The sequence below is a fragment of the Cyprinodon variegatus genome, unplaced genomic scaffold (assembly GCF_000732505.1).
Source record: "Cyprinodon variegatus isolate N-32 unplaced genomic scaffold, C_variegatus-1.0 Scaffold156, whole genome shotgun sequence".
Lineage (NCBI taxonomy): Eukaryota > Metazoa > Chordata > Actinopteri > Cyprinodontiformes > Cyprinodontidae > Cyprinodon > Cyprinodon variegatus.
In genome coordinates this window covers 1,171,644-1,186,329 of record NW_015150609.1, presented here as the reverse complement: position 1 = coordinate 1,186,329, position 14,686 = coordinate 1,171,644, and the positions used below count along the sequence as shown (strand labels likewise).

At 51.8% G+C, this 14,686-nt stretch overlaps 2 protein-coding genes across 3 annotated transcripts in view; one reads left to right on the top strand and one right to left on the bottom strand.

Moving 5' to 3' along the window:
• psd (pleckstrin and Sec7 domain containing) overlaps nt 1-5,851 on the top strand; it is a 33,565-nt gene extending 27,714 nt beyond the window's left edge. For both annotated transcript variants that reach the window (XM_015377535.1, XM_015377536.1), the window contains exons 10-16: nt 2,062-2,105; nt 2,693-2,883; nt 2,954-3,024; nt 3,524-3,681; nt 3,803-3,947; nt 4,021-4,164; nt 4,745-5,851. In XM_015377535.1, the coding sequence (XP_015233021.1) occupies nt 2,062-2,105; nt 2,693-2,883; nt 2,954-3,024; nt 3,524-3,681; nt 3,803-3,947; nt 4,021-4,164; nt 4,745-5,065 (1,074 nt within the window). In that variant the 3' untranslated portion in view covers nt 5,066-5,851. The remainder of the gene's footprint in view (nt 1-2,061; nt 2,106-2,692; nt 2,884-2,953; nt 3,025-3,523; nt 3,682-3,802; nt 3,948-4,020; nt 4,165-4,744) is intronic.
• Nucleotides 5,852-6,696: 845 nt separating this feature from the next.
• Nucleotides 6,697-14,686, bottom strand: part of nfkb2 (nuclear factor of kappa light polypeptide gene enhancer in B-cells 2 (p49/p100)) — a 12,158-nt gene continuing 4,168 nt past the window's right edge. The window contains exons 6-24 of the mRNA XM_015377537.1: nt 13,824-13,922; nt 13,598-13,749; nt 13,199-13,311; nt 12,973-13,131; nt 12,639-12,743; nt 12,478-12,566; nt 11,057-11,195; nt 10,846-10,977; nt 10,600-10,752; nt 10,384-10,525; nt 10,192-10,306; nt 9,917-10,124; nt 9,672-9,841; nt 9,493-9,595; nt 9,247-9,404; nt 9,070-9,148; nt 8,834-9,003; nt 8,645-8,756; nt 6,697-7,220 (exon numbers count right to left, since the gene is read on the bottom strand). Coding sequence (XP_015233023.1) covers nt 7,147-7,220; nt 8,645-8,756; nt 8,834-9,003; nt 9,070-9,148; nt 9,247-9,404; nt 9,493-9,595; nt 9,672-9,841; nt 9,917-10,124; nt 10,192-10,306; nt 10,384-10,525; nt 10,600-10,752; nt 10,846-10,977; nt 11,057-11,195; nt 12,478-12,566; nt 12,639-12,743; nt 12,973-13,131; nt 13,199-13,311; nt 13,598-13,749; nt 13,824-13,922 — 2,472 coding nt within the window. The 3' untranslated portion in view covers nt 6,697-7,146. The remainder of the gene's footprint in view (nt 7,221-8,644; nt 8,757-8,833; nt 9,004-9,069; nt 9,149-9,246; nt 9,405-9,492; nt 9,596-9,671; nt 9,842-9,916; nt 10,125-10,191; nt 10,307-10,383; nt 10,526-10,599; nt 10,753-10,845; nt 10,978-11,056; nt 11,196-12,477; nt 12,567-12,638; nt 12,744-12,972; nt 13,132-13,198; nt 13,312-13,597; nt 13,750-13,823; nt 13,923-14,686) is intronic.

Here is a 14,686-nt window from a genome sequence, read left to right as displayed (position 1 = left end):
GGTCCTTGGCTGGTCCTTGGTTGGCCCTTGGTTGGCCCTTGGCGGGTCCTTGGCTGGTCCTTGGTTGGCCCTTGGCGGGTCCTTGGTCGGCCCTTGGCGGGTCCTTGGTCGGCCCTTGGCGGGTCCTTGGTCGGCCCTTGGCGGGTCCTTGGCGGGTCCTTGGTGGGTCCTTGGCTGGTCCTTGGTTGGCCCTCGGTTGGTCCTTGGTTGGCCCTGCCCGACATGGACGCAGCGTCCATCAACACCAACCCAGCTGACAGCTAAGATTTTAGTTTTAAGGAAGTTCTTCTGTTTAACTGAGATCTGGTGAGTTTTTGCTGACCTGCTGCAGGCTGGGTGTTCATGCTCTGACTCTCCAAGGTCTCTAGGTTAGGTTCCTCCTCCACCATCATCCTCTGTTGTCTTTGTTCTCTTGTTCCTCCCTGAGGAGCTACTTCGCCCTTAGCTCAGGGTGACGACCTGTCCTAGATGGGATCCTGGTGAAAAGGAAACTCTTGAACTCTAAAGGAAAGAAAGGAAGCAGAGGAAAGATTGACTTCCAGTCTAAATGGAAATGCAGCTCAGATGCTGGAGATGTCATCAGAGCGCGGCGCCGGCTACTGGAACCAATATTTAAACCTCAGAGAACATTTCAGGTCAGGATGTTCGACAATAGCTAACACCGATCCCTAACTGGTCTACATCTGTGCCCTGGTCAGGTTTTCACCGCCGTGTTGCTGAATAAACGGCTAAAATTGGCCGCCGCCGCCGTGCTTCAGCAGCCATGCTTCTCTGTATTAACACCGTGTGGCGGTGTGGAGGAGGTGCTGCTTAAGGTTCTGCCCTTCATTGACCCATTGGCAGAAAATCCATCCCTGCTTCTTACCTGTTTCCGTTTAATCCTGCAAAAAAACATATTAGGAAATGATGCTTTTCTACTCAGAATTCTTTGTGTTTAAAACATTTTTTCTAACCAAACACTGAAAAAGTCCGACCTGCGTTGATGACGAGCTTCCATTCAGTTGAAGGTTTTGGGTCCAGTTTTAAATCAGTTTCCCTTCAGTCGCTCTGACGCTGCTTCACTTCAGCTTCTTCTTCCCGTAAATTTTGGATATTTCTTAATTTTTGGTCTTTATTTATTTTATCGCCTCCTAACTGTTCATCCAGTGGGTCCTTTGCTGACCTTCTCAGTCTGACTCCCCATTAAAAGGCTGTGGTCTCCATCTTGCTGCCTTTATTTCTGAAACCTTTTTATATCTTAGATGTCCTCCAGGTTCCGACATAACTTGATACTGTTCATCTATAACAGATGAGAACCACAGCTGGATGATGACAGCAACACCAGGATCGTAGATCGTAGACCACCTCACTGGTCCAAAGGGCCCAAAGCGCCAATTGTCAAGAAATTGTCTTTTTCCGTTGGCAAAATGTCTCTTTTACTTCCTTAATCCAAGAACAAATGCACTTATTTTAAGAAAAAACTACTTATCTAGATTTCCATTTTTTTCAAAAATACAGCATATTTGTACCAAATATATTAAAGCTCTGAACTTCCATATCAAAGCATTTTTTTGAACCATGTTTTTTCTCCCACACTGTTTGCATTTGATCACTGCTGCACTTTATGGATGGAAATGTCATGAAAGCTGCACTACATGAAATAAAAGTTGTCTAAGACATCAGCTCAGCTGGTTTATTGAATCTGTCTCTCAGCAGGAATTAGCCACGTCCCTCCTCCTTTGAACTAGTCCAAATTCGCCGTTGGCTTCCTCCTTCTGGCTGACTTTAGTCAGTATTTTCTTCTAACACATCATCAGGTCCATTTTATCCAGAATCTGTCAAATGTATCACTAATCAGAACCTTCTGGTATGAAAAGCTGTTAGAATGTAGCATGTGTCCCTCAGCAGGGGGCGCTCTGGGGACATTTATGGAAAGAGTTTTAATAAGCAGTGAAAACAGACATGATGAAGACTTGTTTCTATGTTCCGACGGGATGACTCAGCTGTTCTAGTCCTTCAGTGTGAACCTGCAGCCATGCCTCCTCTGCAGACTCTGACGCCGTCTCTGCTGTTTCTCTGCAGACTCTGTACAGCTCCATCAAGAACGAGAAGCTGCAGTGGACCATGTGAGTGTTCAACACGCATGTAAACATGTCCACTGTGTACTCATTATACCCTGACACTGCTATTTAGGCCTTTGTTGCCGTGGCAACTTCCTGCTTCTCAGCTCGCTGTAATTACAGGTCAGCATCCCAACAACCATTACTGGATGTTTGTGTTCAGCTTCTGTCCTCTACAGTCGTCTGTTTGCTGGTGGTGACATCATCTCCATTAAAGAGCTGAAACATCGAGAAGATGGATGGATGATGGATGGATGGATGATGAATGGATGGATGGAGGATGGATGATGATGGATGGATGAAGGATGGATGGATGGATGGATGAATGATGGATGGATGGAGGATGGATGGATGGAGGATGGATGGATGGATGAATGATGGATGGATGGATGGATGATGGATGGATGGATGATGGATGGATGGAGGATGGATGGATGAATGATGGATGGATGAAGGATGGATGATGGATGGATGGATGATGGATGGATGATGGATGGATGGATGGATGATGGATGATGGATGAATGGATGATGGATGGATGGATGGATGAGGTTCTAGAGCAGCCATACTAACGCTGGTCTGTTGTTTTGAAGTGATGAAGAGGAGCTGAGGAAGTCCATGTCTGAGCTGGCAGACGTCCGAACAGACTCCGCCTCCCACACCATGAAGCGGATCGGGAGTGGTGGAAACCCTCTGGTGGGCGTGGCCCATCAGGCGGACGGAGAGCTTTATAAGAGCGGCTTCCTGGTCCGGAAGGTCCACGCTGATCCGGACGGAAAGAGAAGTACAGCTCCTCCTCTTCCTCATTTCACCTTCAAAGAATCCTGAAGAGTAAAAACCTTCTTCTGTTTCAGCTCCGAGGGGGAAGAGGAGCTGGAAGACCTTCTACGCCATGCTGAAGGGCCTGGTTCTCTACCTGCAGAAGGTAACAGCTGGACTACATTTCCCATCAGCCCTCTCAGCTGTAGGCGCTGTCTCTGTGCTGGTCCTGATTCATCTTTTTGTCGTGTAGTTCTCCATCTAGTGGCGAAACTGAAAGCTGCAGCTCAGTCAAATCAATCACGCTTTATTTTGATCCTTGTTGCCATGGAGATAATGAGTGCAAAACGTTTTCCAGCTGAACATATTTCTGATGGAGATGTTAGGATAAAGTTAACACAAGATGGTGCCATGAAACCCATCCCCATACCATGACGCTCCCTCCTCCTCCTCAGAACAGGATGGGGAGGTGAAACGGGTCCATCAGAACAGGAGGTTCTGGTGCAGTGAGCTCAGAGGTCCAGCAGGGGGAGCTCCTGCTTCCTCGTGTTTTCATCATTTCTGGTTGATCTGAGTTCTTTGGTGGAACCTCTTCCTGCTGGGTGGGAATGAACAGAACCAGTTCCAGGTGCTTCTGGTTGATTCTGGATCCGTTTGTCCAACAGGACGAGTACCGGACGGAGCAGGAGCTGACGGAGGAGGACGTGAAGAACGCCGTGTCCGTCCATCACTCTCTGGCCATGAGGGCGGCCGACTACAGCAAGAGACCCAACGTCTTCTACCTGAGGACGGCCGACTGGAGGGTCTTCCTGTTCCAGGCCCCGTAAGTGTCTTCCTGTCGCCCCCTGCTGGTCAGCAGAGCAGGTCTAGATCTATGCCATGCAGACGGCGGACATCACGTCCCGCTCTGCAGACGGTGGACATCATGTCTCTGTGTCCTCCAGGAACCCTGAGCAGATGCAGTCCTGGATCACCAGGATCAACGTGGTGGCGGCCATGTTCTCCGCTCCTCCGTTTCCGGCGGCGATCGGCTCCCAGAAACGCTTCAGCCGTCCTCTGCTGCCGGGGTCCAACACCAAACTGTCTCAGGTACGAGACCAGAGCTTCATCCGCCGCCCCGGTCCGTCAGAACCGAACCTGACCCGTCTCTCTGGTCCAACAGGAGGAGCAGCTCAAATCCCACGAGAGCCGCTACAGGGCGGTGCACTCGGAGCTGACCGAGCTGCTGGCCGCCACGCCCGACAGGAAGGTCAAAGGTCGCGAACTGGAGGAGCAGAAGCTGCGTAAGGAGTACCTGGAGTTTGAGGTGAGCCGGATCAAGCTGGGTCAGAACCCGTCCTGAGTGGTTCTGGTGTTGGAGGGTCAGAGATGCAGCAGCTGTGACCCGTCTGACCCGCTCAGAACCCAGAACTGATGGTTCCCATTAAAACATTTTAGTACTGGTTCCACTGGTTCTGGGTTCTGACTCTTTGGGTCCGATAAATATTAATACTAGGTATTAACACCTCCAGAACCTCAAACAGAACCTGCCAGCAGGCTAAAGTTCCCGTCTGTTCTAGAATCAGAACCAGAACATCCTGCCTGTCCACACGGTGGTGGCGGTGTGATGATCTGGGTTCCTGGCTGCTTTAGGAGCATTGCAGCATGACCTGAAGCCAAGCTGGGTTCTGCAGCAGAACCCAAAAACCAACAGAATGTGAAGGAGCGGCCTAGTCAAAGTCTGGACTAAACCAGGCAGGTCGATTGTTTCCTCCTGCAAAGTCTGTTAGCATCCTGTCCTCATCAGCAGGCTCCTCCTCTGACACACAGAAATCCCACGCTTTGTGCTGCCAGTGAACGCATCAGACCAGAACCTTCTTTAACCGCCTGCTTCTCTCCTCCTGCAGAAAACACGGTACGGGACGTACGCCATGCTGCTGCGGGCCAAGATGGCCAAAGGAGACGACGACCTGGCCGCATTCGAGGCGCGGCTGTACAGCGACGGCGGCCTTCAGAGGGCGCACTCCAGCCCCACGCTGCCTCAGGACGCCGCCAGCAAGGAGAAGGCCCGCAGCGGCAAGACCTCCAAGAGCCTCAAGGTCACATCCTCCTCTTCATCTGTGATGAAGAGCGGCGTCAAGGAGGGAGGGGGGGGTAAGAGCGCAGGCGGGAACAGCCAGAAGGCGGAGCTTCAGAAGCAGAGCAGCAAACAGGAAGAGGCGGCGTAACGTTCGAACGCCGTCAGACGAAACGCTGAGGCACTTTCCCTCCAGACGAGACGTTTAAGGTCAGCGGGAAAACAGACGCTCGTCCAGGAAACGCTTTCAGCCGCTGGATTTCACAATAAAAGCTTTATTTCCTGTCGGCGGTTCCAGGGCAGCGTATGAAGAAGTTTTGTTGTGGAAAACTGAGAGCGGAACGTTCAGGGTCACCAATGCACCATAGGAATTTAGATTTTCATCGTCTTCTACTGATTCCTGCAGCAGACAGAATGTGAGACACAAACAAATGGAACCGAACAATCAGAATCCGACTCTCTGCTTCACTTCGTTTCTGTTTTGTCTTTGAGTTCTCCTGGAAACAAACAGGAAGTACGGAAGCCTGTTGCAGGCAAAAAACATGAAACACTTTTAGATTTGACCAAACTGCAGATCAGTCAAACTGCTGCAGAACCTTTGGAGCCTCGGATCCATGAACCACAGGAAAAGGAGGAGCAGAACCAGAACAGATAGATTGAGGAACTCTGGAACGATTTATCTAAAATTTATTCTGGAATTCTTTTAAAAAAATAGATTTTCTGTAAAATGAGCAGAAAAGTGGCCCATAGATCCTCTCTGCTGGAAGATGTTTCACTCCTTTTTTATTAGTGTAAAGGTTTGTGTTTGTTGCATTTAGGTCACGTGATGGGTGTCTGCAGTTCTCCCCCACTACCACTGGAGGGCGGCAAAGATGATCAAATATTTGTAATGAAAGTTCTGATTCGGTTCTGGTTCAGAAAAACATCAAAGGTTTTATTTCCTTGTTCTGTTTTGGCACCGAACCTTTTTTTCTGGACAGAACCTTCAGTTCTGAACGTAAGCGGAACCACAGAACGGAGCGCCTCAGTCACATTTCTCCCACAGCAACCCAGAACCTTCAGAACCAGCGGTTTGGACCTGAGGCCGGACCGGTGTGGAGCTGAATTCTGTCCCCCCCCAGGTCTGGTTCTAACTCTGTCCTTCGTTTGTTCAGGAGACTGAGGCGGCCCGAGTTCTCTGGTTCCGAGACTTTCCTCCTTTAAACAGAACCAGAACCACGGCTGTAGCTCCGCCGGTCCGCCTCCAGGGGGCATTAGAGACGCTGCTCCTTTTCCTAATGCTGAGTCCAGTTTGTGTTTACAGCTGTTCAGAACCAAACTGGGTTCTGCTCAGATCGCAGCAGAACTTCATTGTTTCTGTTCGGTTTGGCTGCTCTAGAAGTGGTTCTGAAACCTTCCTCTGCTGTGGTTCTGGTCCGGTCCAAACCTCCAGAACCCCTCCACTCCATCAGAACACTGCAGAACTCTACAGGTTCTGGTTCCCTGTAAATAAGCTGGACCTCCTGTGGAACCGGGCCTGACGCCGTCGGACCTCAGAACTCTCTGTGCTGCACATGTTGTAAATAAAGTTGGACCTGCCGATCCAGAAGCCATACAGCCGCACTTTGCTCTCACCCAGAACCAGAACATGGACCGCCTGCTGTGGGCGGGTTCTGGAAGGTCCGCTTTGCGGCGGTCCGACCCATGCTGTACATAAGTCACGTCCTGTGAAGGTCCGTTTCGTGAGCAGAACCTGTTTTTGTTCGTTGAGCTTAGAAGCAAAAATAAAGCTTGAAACGAACATCTGGGTCCGGTTCTTTATTTGGTTCTGGTGGGTCAGAACCAGCCCACAGATTCTGGTTTTAGGACAAACTTTATTCATTTTTACAACATCAAACATGTTTGTTGTTCTGCAGCTCACAGGTGAGTCAACAGCTGCGAGGTGCATTTAGGCACCTGACACAAAGCGGGAAATTCCAGTTTAGTCGGTCAGACTGAAGACGGACGAACCGAAGGACAGAAAATATAAATTAAAGTCAGAGACACACAGTAACAGTTCGTTTCTGGTCAATTATTCCATCCTTTTATCATGACGACGATGATGATGATGATGAAGGGTTTCATTGTCCAAGCGTTTTAGAAACACGTCTCTCATTTCGCAGCTCTTTGCAGCGTTTTGCCACGATTCGCAGCAGATATTTCTCCGGCAGCAGAAAAAACTGGCTGAAGGAAACTCTAATGGACGATCCTCGTTCACTGATTGGTCACCTCCTCCTCCTGCTGCTCCTCCATTGGCTGGCTGCTGAAGCCGCTGTCCACCGTGGCGTCTGATTGGACAGAAACAAGATCATGTTTAGACAAAAGCTCATCAGGAAAGAGGCTTTAAAAATGGTTTTACTTCCTGTTTCAGAAACAATCAACCTGCAGCGATTAACTTCATCATCAACATCATCATGGTGATCAGAACCGATCGTGCTTCTATAAACGGATCTATGTTCCTACTCTTGCGTAGTTTGATCAGACTGATGTTATTTATTCACTTTTTCAGAACCAGTTCTATAGAAAATGGATCCGACCGTAAAGTCAGTCCCGTCCAATCAGAGGAGCGGTGCGGTCAGATCTGAGGTCCTGATTGGTTCTACTGCTGCTACAGTCTTCAATTGGTTCTGAATTTCCTAAAGTTTGATACTTTAGCGGCTTGTTCCTGTATGCTAATGCTAACAGCTATCCAGTCAGAATTAATAATTATATACCCTTTCATGTCAGATAAAAGAGACTTTTTTTAAATTAGCAGGTAATAAACATTTCTTATTTCCGTACTGAAATTTATTTTATAGTTTTGATATTTAATGTTTTTAATAAAGCTTGAAAAACGTAATTAGCAAAAACAAAATCAGTCTGTTTGGAACTTTTCTATAATGTTTTCATTAACTAAATTTTCTTTTATACGTAGCTTTGTACCAACTGGAACTTATTAATTATACGAGTTAGCATGCTAGCTCGCTACTGCTAATGCTCCTATCTATTTTTTGCTATCAATGAGAGGTCTTCATTTATAGACCAAGTAGCTAAAGTCGGCTTATTAGCATTAGCATGCTGCTGTTTTGATGTATTCTATACTAGTTTGTAGTTATATATGATAATAATTATTTATTTTTAATAGTTAGTTGCTAATGCAGTGCTTTTATTCTGAACTGTAATGTGAGCATGCTAATGCTATAGTCATGCTTCATTGTGGTGAGCATGCTATTTTTTTGGTCACAGCTGTAATCTGGTATTCTAATGTGTGTCAGGCTAACATTAGCACATTGCTACTATGCTAACGTTAGCTCAGTGCTGCTATGCTAACACTAGCTCAGTGCTGCTATGCTAACACTAGCTCAGTGCTGCTATGCTAACTTCTAAATCCTTCCCATCACAGTAAGGCCTCTGGCCCCGAAAGCTAAACGAATCCTTTCGTGTCATAAATAGAGATAAATGTCCCTTTAAAGCGAACAGAGCGGCTAAATCTGAAGGGATGATGGGATCTGTAGTCCTCCAGCCAGTGGAGAAAAACTACATCATGTTGTTAGCTAACTTGTTGTCTGTTCTTAACCTGAACCGACCGGGTTCTTGTTTAATATCCTGAACTCCTCAGTTTCTAGATGGTGACCTGGATGAATTCACCGGCCTTCAGAACCTTCAGACCCGGACCTGGAGCTTCATGTCTGCTGCAGGTTCTGTTCACTCTTCCTGGTCGGGTCAGAATTACCTGAGCCGAGTTTGTCGTGTCGCTGCTCCGTGTTCCTCAGCAGTCGGACTCCTTCAGTCAGACCCAGAGACTGCAGAGCATCAACCAGACCTTCCACCGGACCTCCACCCAGCTGGACCAGAGACAGACGGGTCAGTGTTTGGACCTGTAGAACCCGACCTGGGTCCGGGTGTCCTGAGCGGCGGTTACCTTGTAGTGCTGCAGCAGGTTCTGGCAGGGGGTGGGGCTGTCCTGGTACAGGTGGGTCAGCGTCATCATTCCCAGCTTCTCGGCCAGCTTCATCCAGGGAACGTCCCCCACACTCAGGACCTCCACTAACCGGGACAGGGTGTCCTCGTCCAGCCCGGAGCGCTCCGCGTCTGCAGCAGCTTCACGTTAGACAGATCAGGGACACAAAGACCTGAACAGGTGAGACTGGTACCGACCTTCACTGCTGGTCCGGATCTTCTTGCCAGCGTGTCGAGACGCCTCTTGGCTCTGTCTGGAATTCAGCAGATTCTTCACCTGGTTGGACACGAGACAGAGACACAGGGACACCTCCAATGTTTAGACGGAGACACGGGGACACGTCCCACGCTCAGATCTTTGGTTCTGCTGTTTACCTTCTGACAGGTAGCCAGGTCCAGAGGGGTGTGTCCTCCCCCAGGCCTCTTGCTGGTTGGCTGGCTGCGCTCTCCTCGCTCTCTGATTGGTTCGTCCTGCTCTTCATCCGAGGAGCTGAAGCAGAGCGGCTCGTCGTTCTCCATGTTCTTATCGGCACCTGAGGAGCAGAACAACCTTAGAACCTGCTGCTCTGTAGCAGGTGTCCCCCCCCGGTGTCCCCCCCTCCCCCGGCGTCCCCCTCTCACCTGCAGCCACCAGCATGGAGCAGAGCGTCGGCGAGCCCAGGCTGGCTGCCAGGTGCAGCGGCGTGTTTCCTCCGAAGGTGCAGGCGTTAACGTCAGCCTTCAGCTGCAGATGACATCACACGGCGTTAGAGGGAGGGTCCCTGATGGAAATCAGGCCCCGCCCCTTCCTGTGTGCTTACCTCTGTGATGAGCGTGCACGCCACCTTGAACAGGTTCTCTCTGACGGCCAGGTGCAGCGCCGTGTTCCCGCTCTTCTGCTCGGGGGCGTTGATCTTGGCTCCGCTCTCCACCAGCAGGCGGAGGCAGCGCTCGCCGTCCCTCCTGACCGCCAGGTGCAGCGGCTGCAGACCTGAGGGACACAGACCACCACAGCTCAGCGAGTCCGGCCGCTAACATCCAGTGGAGTTTAGGCTCCGCCTCTCACCGTGGTAGTCCGGCGTGTTCACCAGGTGGGCGTGGCGTTCTCCCAGGTGAGCCAGCAGAAGGCGCAGTGAGGCGGTGTCTCCGGCCAGCGCCGCCAGGTGAAGAGGGCTGCGGCCATCTTTGTCTACCGAGCTGGGGTCGGCCCCCGCCCTCAGCAGCATCTCCGTCACCTTCAGCTGCCGCGTGATGACGGCCAGGTGTAGGGGGGTCTGCGGAGTGGGCGGAGTTAGAACCCGGGCTCAGGTGAGCAGAGGTCAGGGTCCGGCTGCTGCTTACCTGCTGCAGGTGGTTGCAGGTGTTGAGGACGGCGTTCTGCTGGCTGCTCAGCAGCGTCTGGATCAGCTGCTGGGTGACGGAGCTCTGCTGGTGGATGATGGCCAGGTGCAGCGGCCTGATGGACACAGACCAGTTAAACCAGTCCACCGCGCTGCAGAACCAGCGCAGCGCGGGCGGGTGGGGGGGACTCACGTGTCTCCGTTGTTGTCCTGGACGCCGCACAGGTGTCTCTGCAGGGCCAGCAGGACGCGGGGGTCCCCGGTGCTGCAGTACTGCAGCAGGGCGGCGGCCGTCTGCCGGGCGCTCTGGGAGACCCGGTTACTGAGGCTGGCGGCTGGAAGACAGGGAGCGGGTCAGAACCGGAACTGGAGCGGCGGCAGGCCCGGTTCTGTTCTGGCAGAGACTCACCGATCCGGATCAGCTGCTGCTGCAGAGCCTCCCCCTGCTGCTGGGGGGCGGAGCCTGACATCTGGGCTCCTCCCCCTGAGCTGAACCCTGTGAAGCCTCCTGTGAAGAAAGCTCCGCCTCCTGTTCCACCGTTCATCTGCTGGAACTGGAACCCTGCAGAGAGGCGACCCAGTCCAGGTCAGAACCCCGGCTTCTGGACCTCAGCAGAACCTCAGCAGAACCTCTGAACTCCATGGAAGTCCGTACCTGCTCCTCCTGCAGCTCCTCCAAAGCCACCGGTTCCTGCTCCTCCATCTCGTCCTCTTCCTCCTCCTCCTCCTCTCCAGGAGTCGTAGTGAGGCAGAGGCTTCTGCTTCTTCCTCAGCACCTCCTCTTTGTCTGAAACGGAGCGGAGTTGATGGAACTAGCAGTGGGAGGGAGGGGAAACCCGGAGGGGAACCACCGGAGGCGGACTCACCTTGGATCTGAGGGATGTAGGTGAACTGTTTGGGGTCGCTGCTGTCGCCGGCCTTCTTCCTCCTGAGCTGCAGGAAGACAGTGACGGGCCGGTCGATCTCGGCGCTGTGGTAGGGCGGCGTTTTGAACACGATGGCGTACTGAGGACAGAAACAGGAGACGGGGAGGTGAGGGGGCGTCCTGGGTTCGGTTTGTCCCGCAGTGATGGAAAAACCCAGAAAACTCCAGCAGAGTGACTCAGTTTGACCTTTGGAGCTGAAACTTTCCCCATTTGATGCTGAAGGTGTTCTGGGTAAAACCGGTTCTGGGTAACCGGGTCACAGGAAGCAGCGCTCTACCCGACCCGTCAGGATGTTCGGCTCAGACTGATGATGGTTCTGAACCCGCCAAATAATCAGAGCCTCCATCCAGTCCTTGGTTTCAAGCTGTTTCTCATTTCACAAAAACGCCAGTACGGACTCCAAGTCCGTTCTTGACTAGAACCCAGGAAAGTCTGGACTCGGGGAGAACGGGAGCAGAATAAATCTGGGTCATCTGGAACTGCAGCATACTGATGACATCACCACATTTAAAGCTAATCTGGAGCTGCATTTCACCTCCTGTTATTAATAGTCTCTATATAATAACAATTATGCCTTTTTTCATTTAGTGCCCGCTGCAGACGGGCTAACGTTAGCCCGTCTGCAGCGGCCAGGGCTAACGTTAGCCTCAGAACTCCACTGGTTGCCGCGGTCCTCTCAACATCAGAACTTTCTTTATTATATATTGAAGCTTAAAGTATAATTTTCTCGCCTTAAATGATCTTAAAACGTACTTTTATTGAACAACGGCAACAGAAAAGAGAACTTTTAACTTAATCCTCTGAGCTCTGTGAGCGCTAACCTGGAAGCTGCTGCCGCAGTGCATGCTGGGACAGCTGTCAGTCTGGAGAACGGACCAGTCTGCTCTGATGCATGCTGGGTAAAGAGGGAGGGGCCAGAAAAACATCAAAACATTGTCTGTTCTCGGTCTGCTGTTGTTGTGAATTGGAACAGCACCAAGGCTGAGGGTGATGACGTTTCACGAGGACACGAGAACGCACAAGAACACAGTGAGAAACAGCCACAGCCTCCTTCTGCTGGAGGATTCTGTCCAATCAGAGCCCTGCATGCAGAGAGCCACGCCCACTCAGCAGAGTTCACCTCCAGGTCAGAACTGTTCAGGTTCTGTCTCTGGTTAAAACAGTGAAGTTACCGTAGCAACCGGTTTCTGCCCAGCGGGAGCTGAAGGAGTTCAGCTGTTTTCAGACTAAAACAGGAAGTTGATCCATGTAAGACTTTCAGAATAAAGGCAGCAGATCGTCTTCGGATTCAGGCTCTGGACCGAACTACAGATAAAGTGATCAGACTCATGATGCGTTCACTGCTGCTCAGAAACACCAACCTGTTTGTGAACGTCGGTGGGTGAGAAGTCCCCGAACGCCTCCCAGCACCCCTCCTCGTCCTCCTCGTAGAACCGGATCTCTATGTCATCTGAGGAGGAGTCATAGAGAGTTCAGAACCAGACTGCGGAGAAGGTCTCCTCCTGTCGGAACGTCTCCTCACCTTTCTGCACTTTGTCACACAGCAGGAAAACCTCGTCTCCTCCCAGGACGGAACCGCAGGTCCGATCCATGCGGGAGATCTTCAGGTTGGAGGCGTTTGGAGACTCTGCAGGAGGAGCAGGAAGCAGATTAAACACCCAGGAGGTCCAAACCGGTCCTCAGACATCAACCTGCTAAAGGTTCTGGTCCATTTCTTTTCCTTCCTAATATCAGTGGCTCTCTGCGTGATGCGTTCACTGACCCTCAGGAATCAAAACCTGAGATCCTGTGGGTCAGTGAAGGCAGCATCATTCTGGACTCTGTCCCGCTGTGTCCAGCGCTGCTGCGGGACTCACTGCTGTCGTAGATGGGGTTGGACACCACGGGTTTCAGCGCCCTGGTGAAACCGCCGTTGCTGTCCTGCAGGTAGGCGGTGAAACGCAGGCGGACGATGTTCAGGTCCATGGCCTTCCCCAGCTCCTTGGCCTCCTTCAGGACGTCCGACTCCTCGCCGTCTGTGGAGACAGAAGCAGGTGAGCGGTCTGGGCGGGGAGGCCGGGCGGCAGCGGTCCAGATGTTTACCTGTCAGGGAGCAGTGGATCCCTTTCTGCCGCCGCCGCTCCTCCCTCAGACGCTTGGTCAGCACCTCCACCACGCCCCTCTTGGTCACATGGAGGATGCCCAGGTTACTGAACCTACAGGAAATGACATCACAGCCCATCAGAGCTCCGACTGCAACCTGGGAATATTGTCCTGATTGGACCAGAACCGCCTCACAGCCGTTAACCTGAGCTGCTCTGGATCCACTTCCTGGACCTCAGAGAAAGTTCTCCACTTCCTCTATTCCTGGAAATAAAAACGTTCCGGTTCCGCTCCAGCCAGACGCCAGGAAACGCTTCGGTTCTGACCCAGTTCGGTTCCAGAGAGCCTTCCTAACGCTAACGACTGTGAGGTTCTGATCCGGTCAGCGCGGATCCTTACGAGGCGGTGAGGTCGTTGGGTCCGATGTCCAGCGTACAGGTTCCGTTCTCGTTGCAGTGGCGTCCCACCAGGCTGTGGGCGTGGACCCGGGGCGGGTCGGTGTGGGTCACCAGCTGGACCTCCACCCGTGCGTGACCCACATAGTTGTTGATCTGAGGACAGACGGAAGCGGGATCAGACAGGAGGACGGACAGGACCGGCAGGGCGGCTCTGATTGGTCGCTCACCTTCACGGTCGGGTAGGTTCTGCGGTTCTTCTCGCTGGAGGCCCCTGGGAGCCCGCCGTGGGACGGACCCTCACACTCATAACGGAAGCGGAACCCCCTCTGGAACAACAAACCAAGACGCTCAGCTTCCAGAAGTCCAGGTCCGCTCAGGTGGAAACCCCACCGGGCGCGAGCAGCAGCTTCTGACTGACAGGTTGACCTGTGACCTGGAGCTGCTTCCTGTTAGTGAAGCAGGCTGCTAACAGGAAGTGACACGCTAAGGGAAAACACCTCCATCATCCACGCTAGCTTTCATTTTTATGATTTATGTGAAATTCCCTCCAGTTTCCCACCTGCTCCTGAGTCAGAACCAGAGACAGAACCAGAGACCAGAATCTGAACAAGAGTCTGAACCCAGTTTAGAATCAGAGTCTGAACCAGAGACAGAACCAGAGTCAGAACCCGAGACAGAACCAGAGTCAGAACCAGAGTCAGAACCAGAGACCAGAATCTGAACCAGAGTCAGAACCCAGTTTAGAACCAGAGTCTGAACCCGAGACAGAACCAGAGTCAGAACCCGAGACAGAACCAGAGTCAGAACCAGAGTCTGAACCCGAGACAGAACCAGAGTCAGAACCAGAGTCAGAACCAGAGACAGAACCCAGTTTAGAACCAGAGTCTGAACCCGGTTTAGAACCAGAGTCTGAACCCGGTTTAGAATCAGAGTCTGAACCAGACTCTGAACCCGGTTTAGAACCAGAGTCTGAACCCGGTTTAGAACCCGGTTTAGAATCAGAGTCTGAACCAGACTCTGAACCCGGTTTAGAATCAGAGTCTGAACCAGACTCTGAACCCGGTTTAGAATCAGAGTCTGAACCAGACTC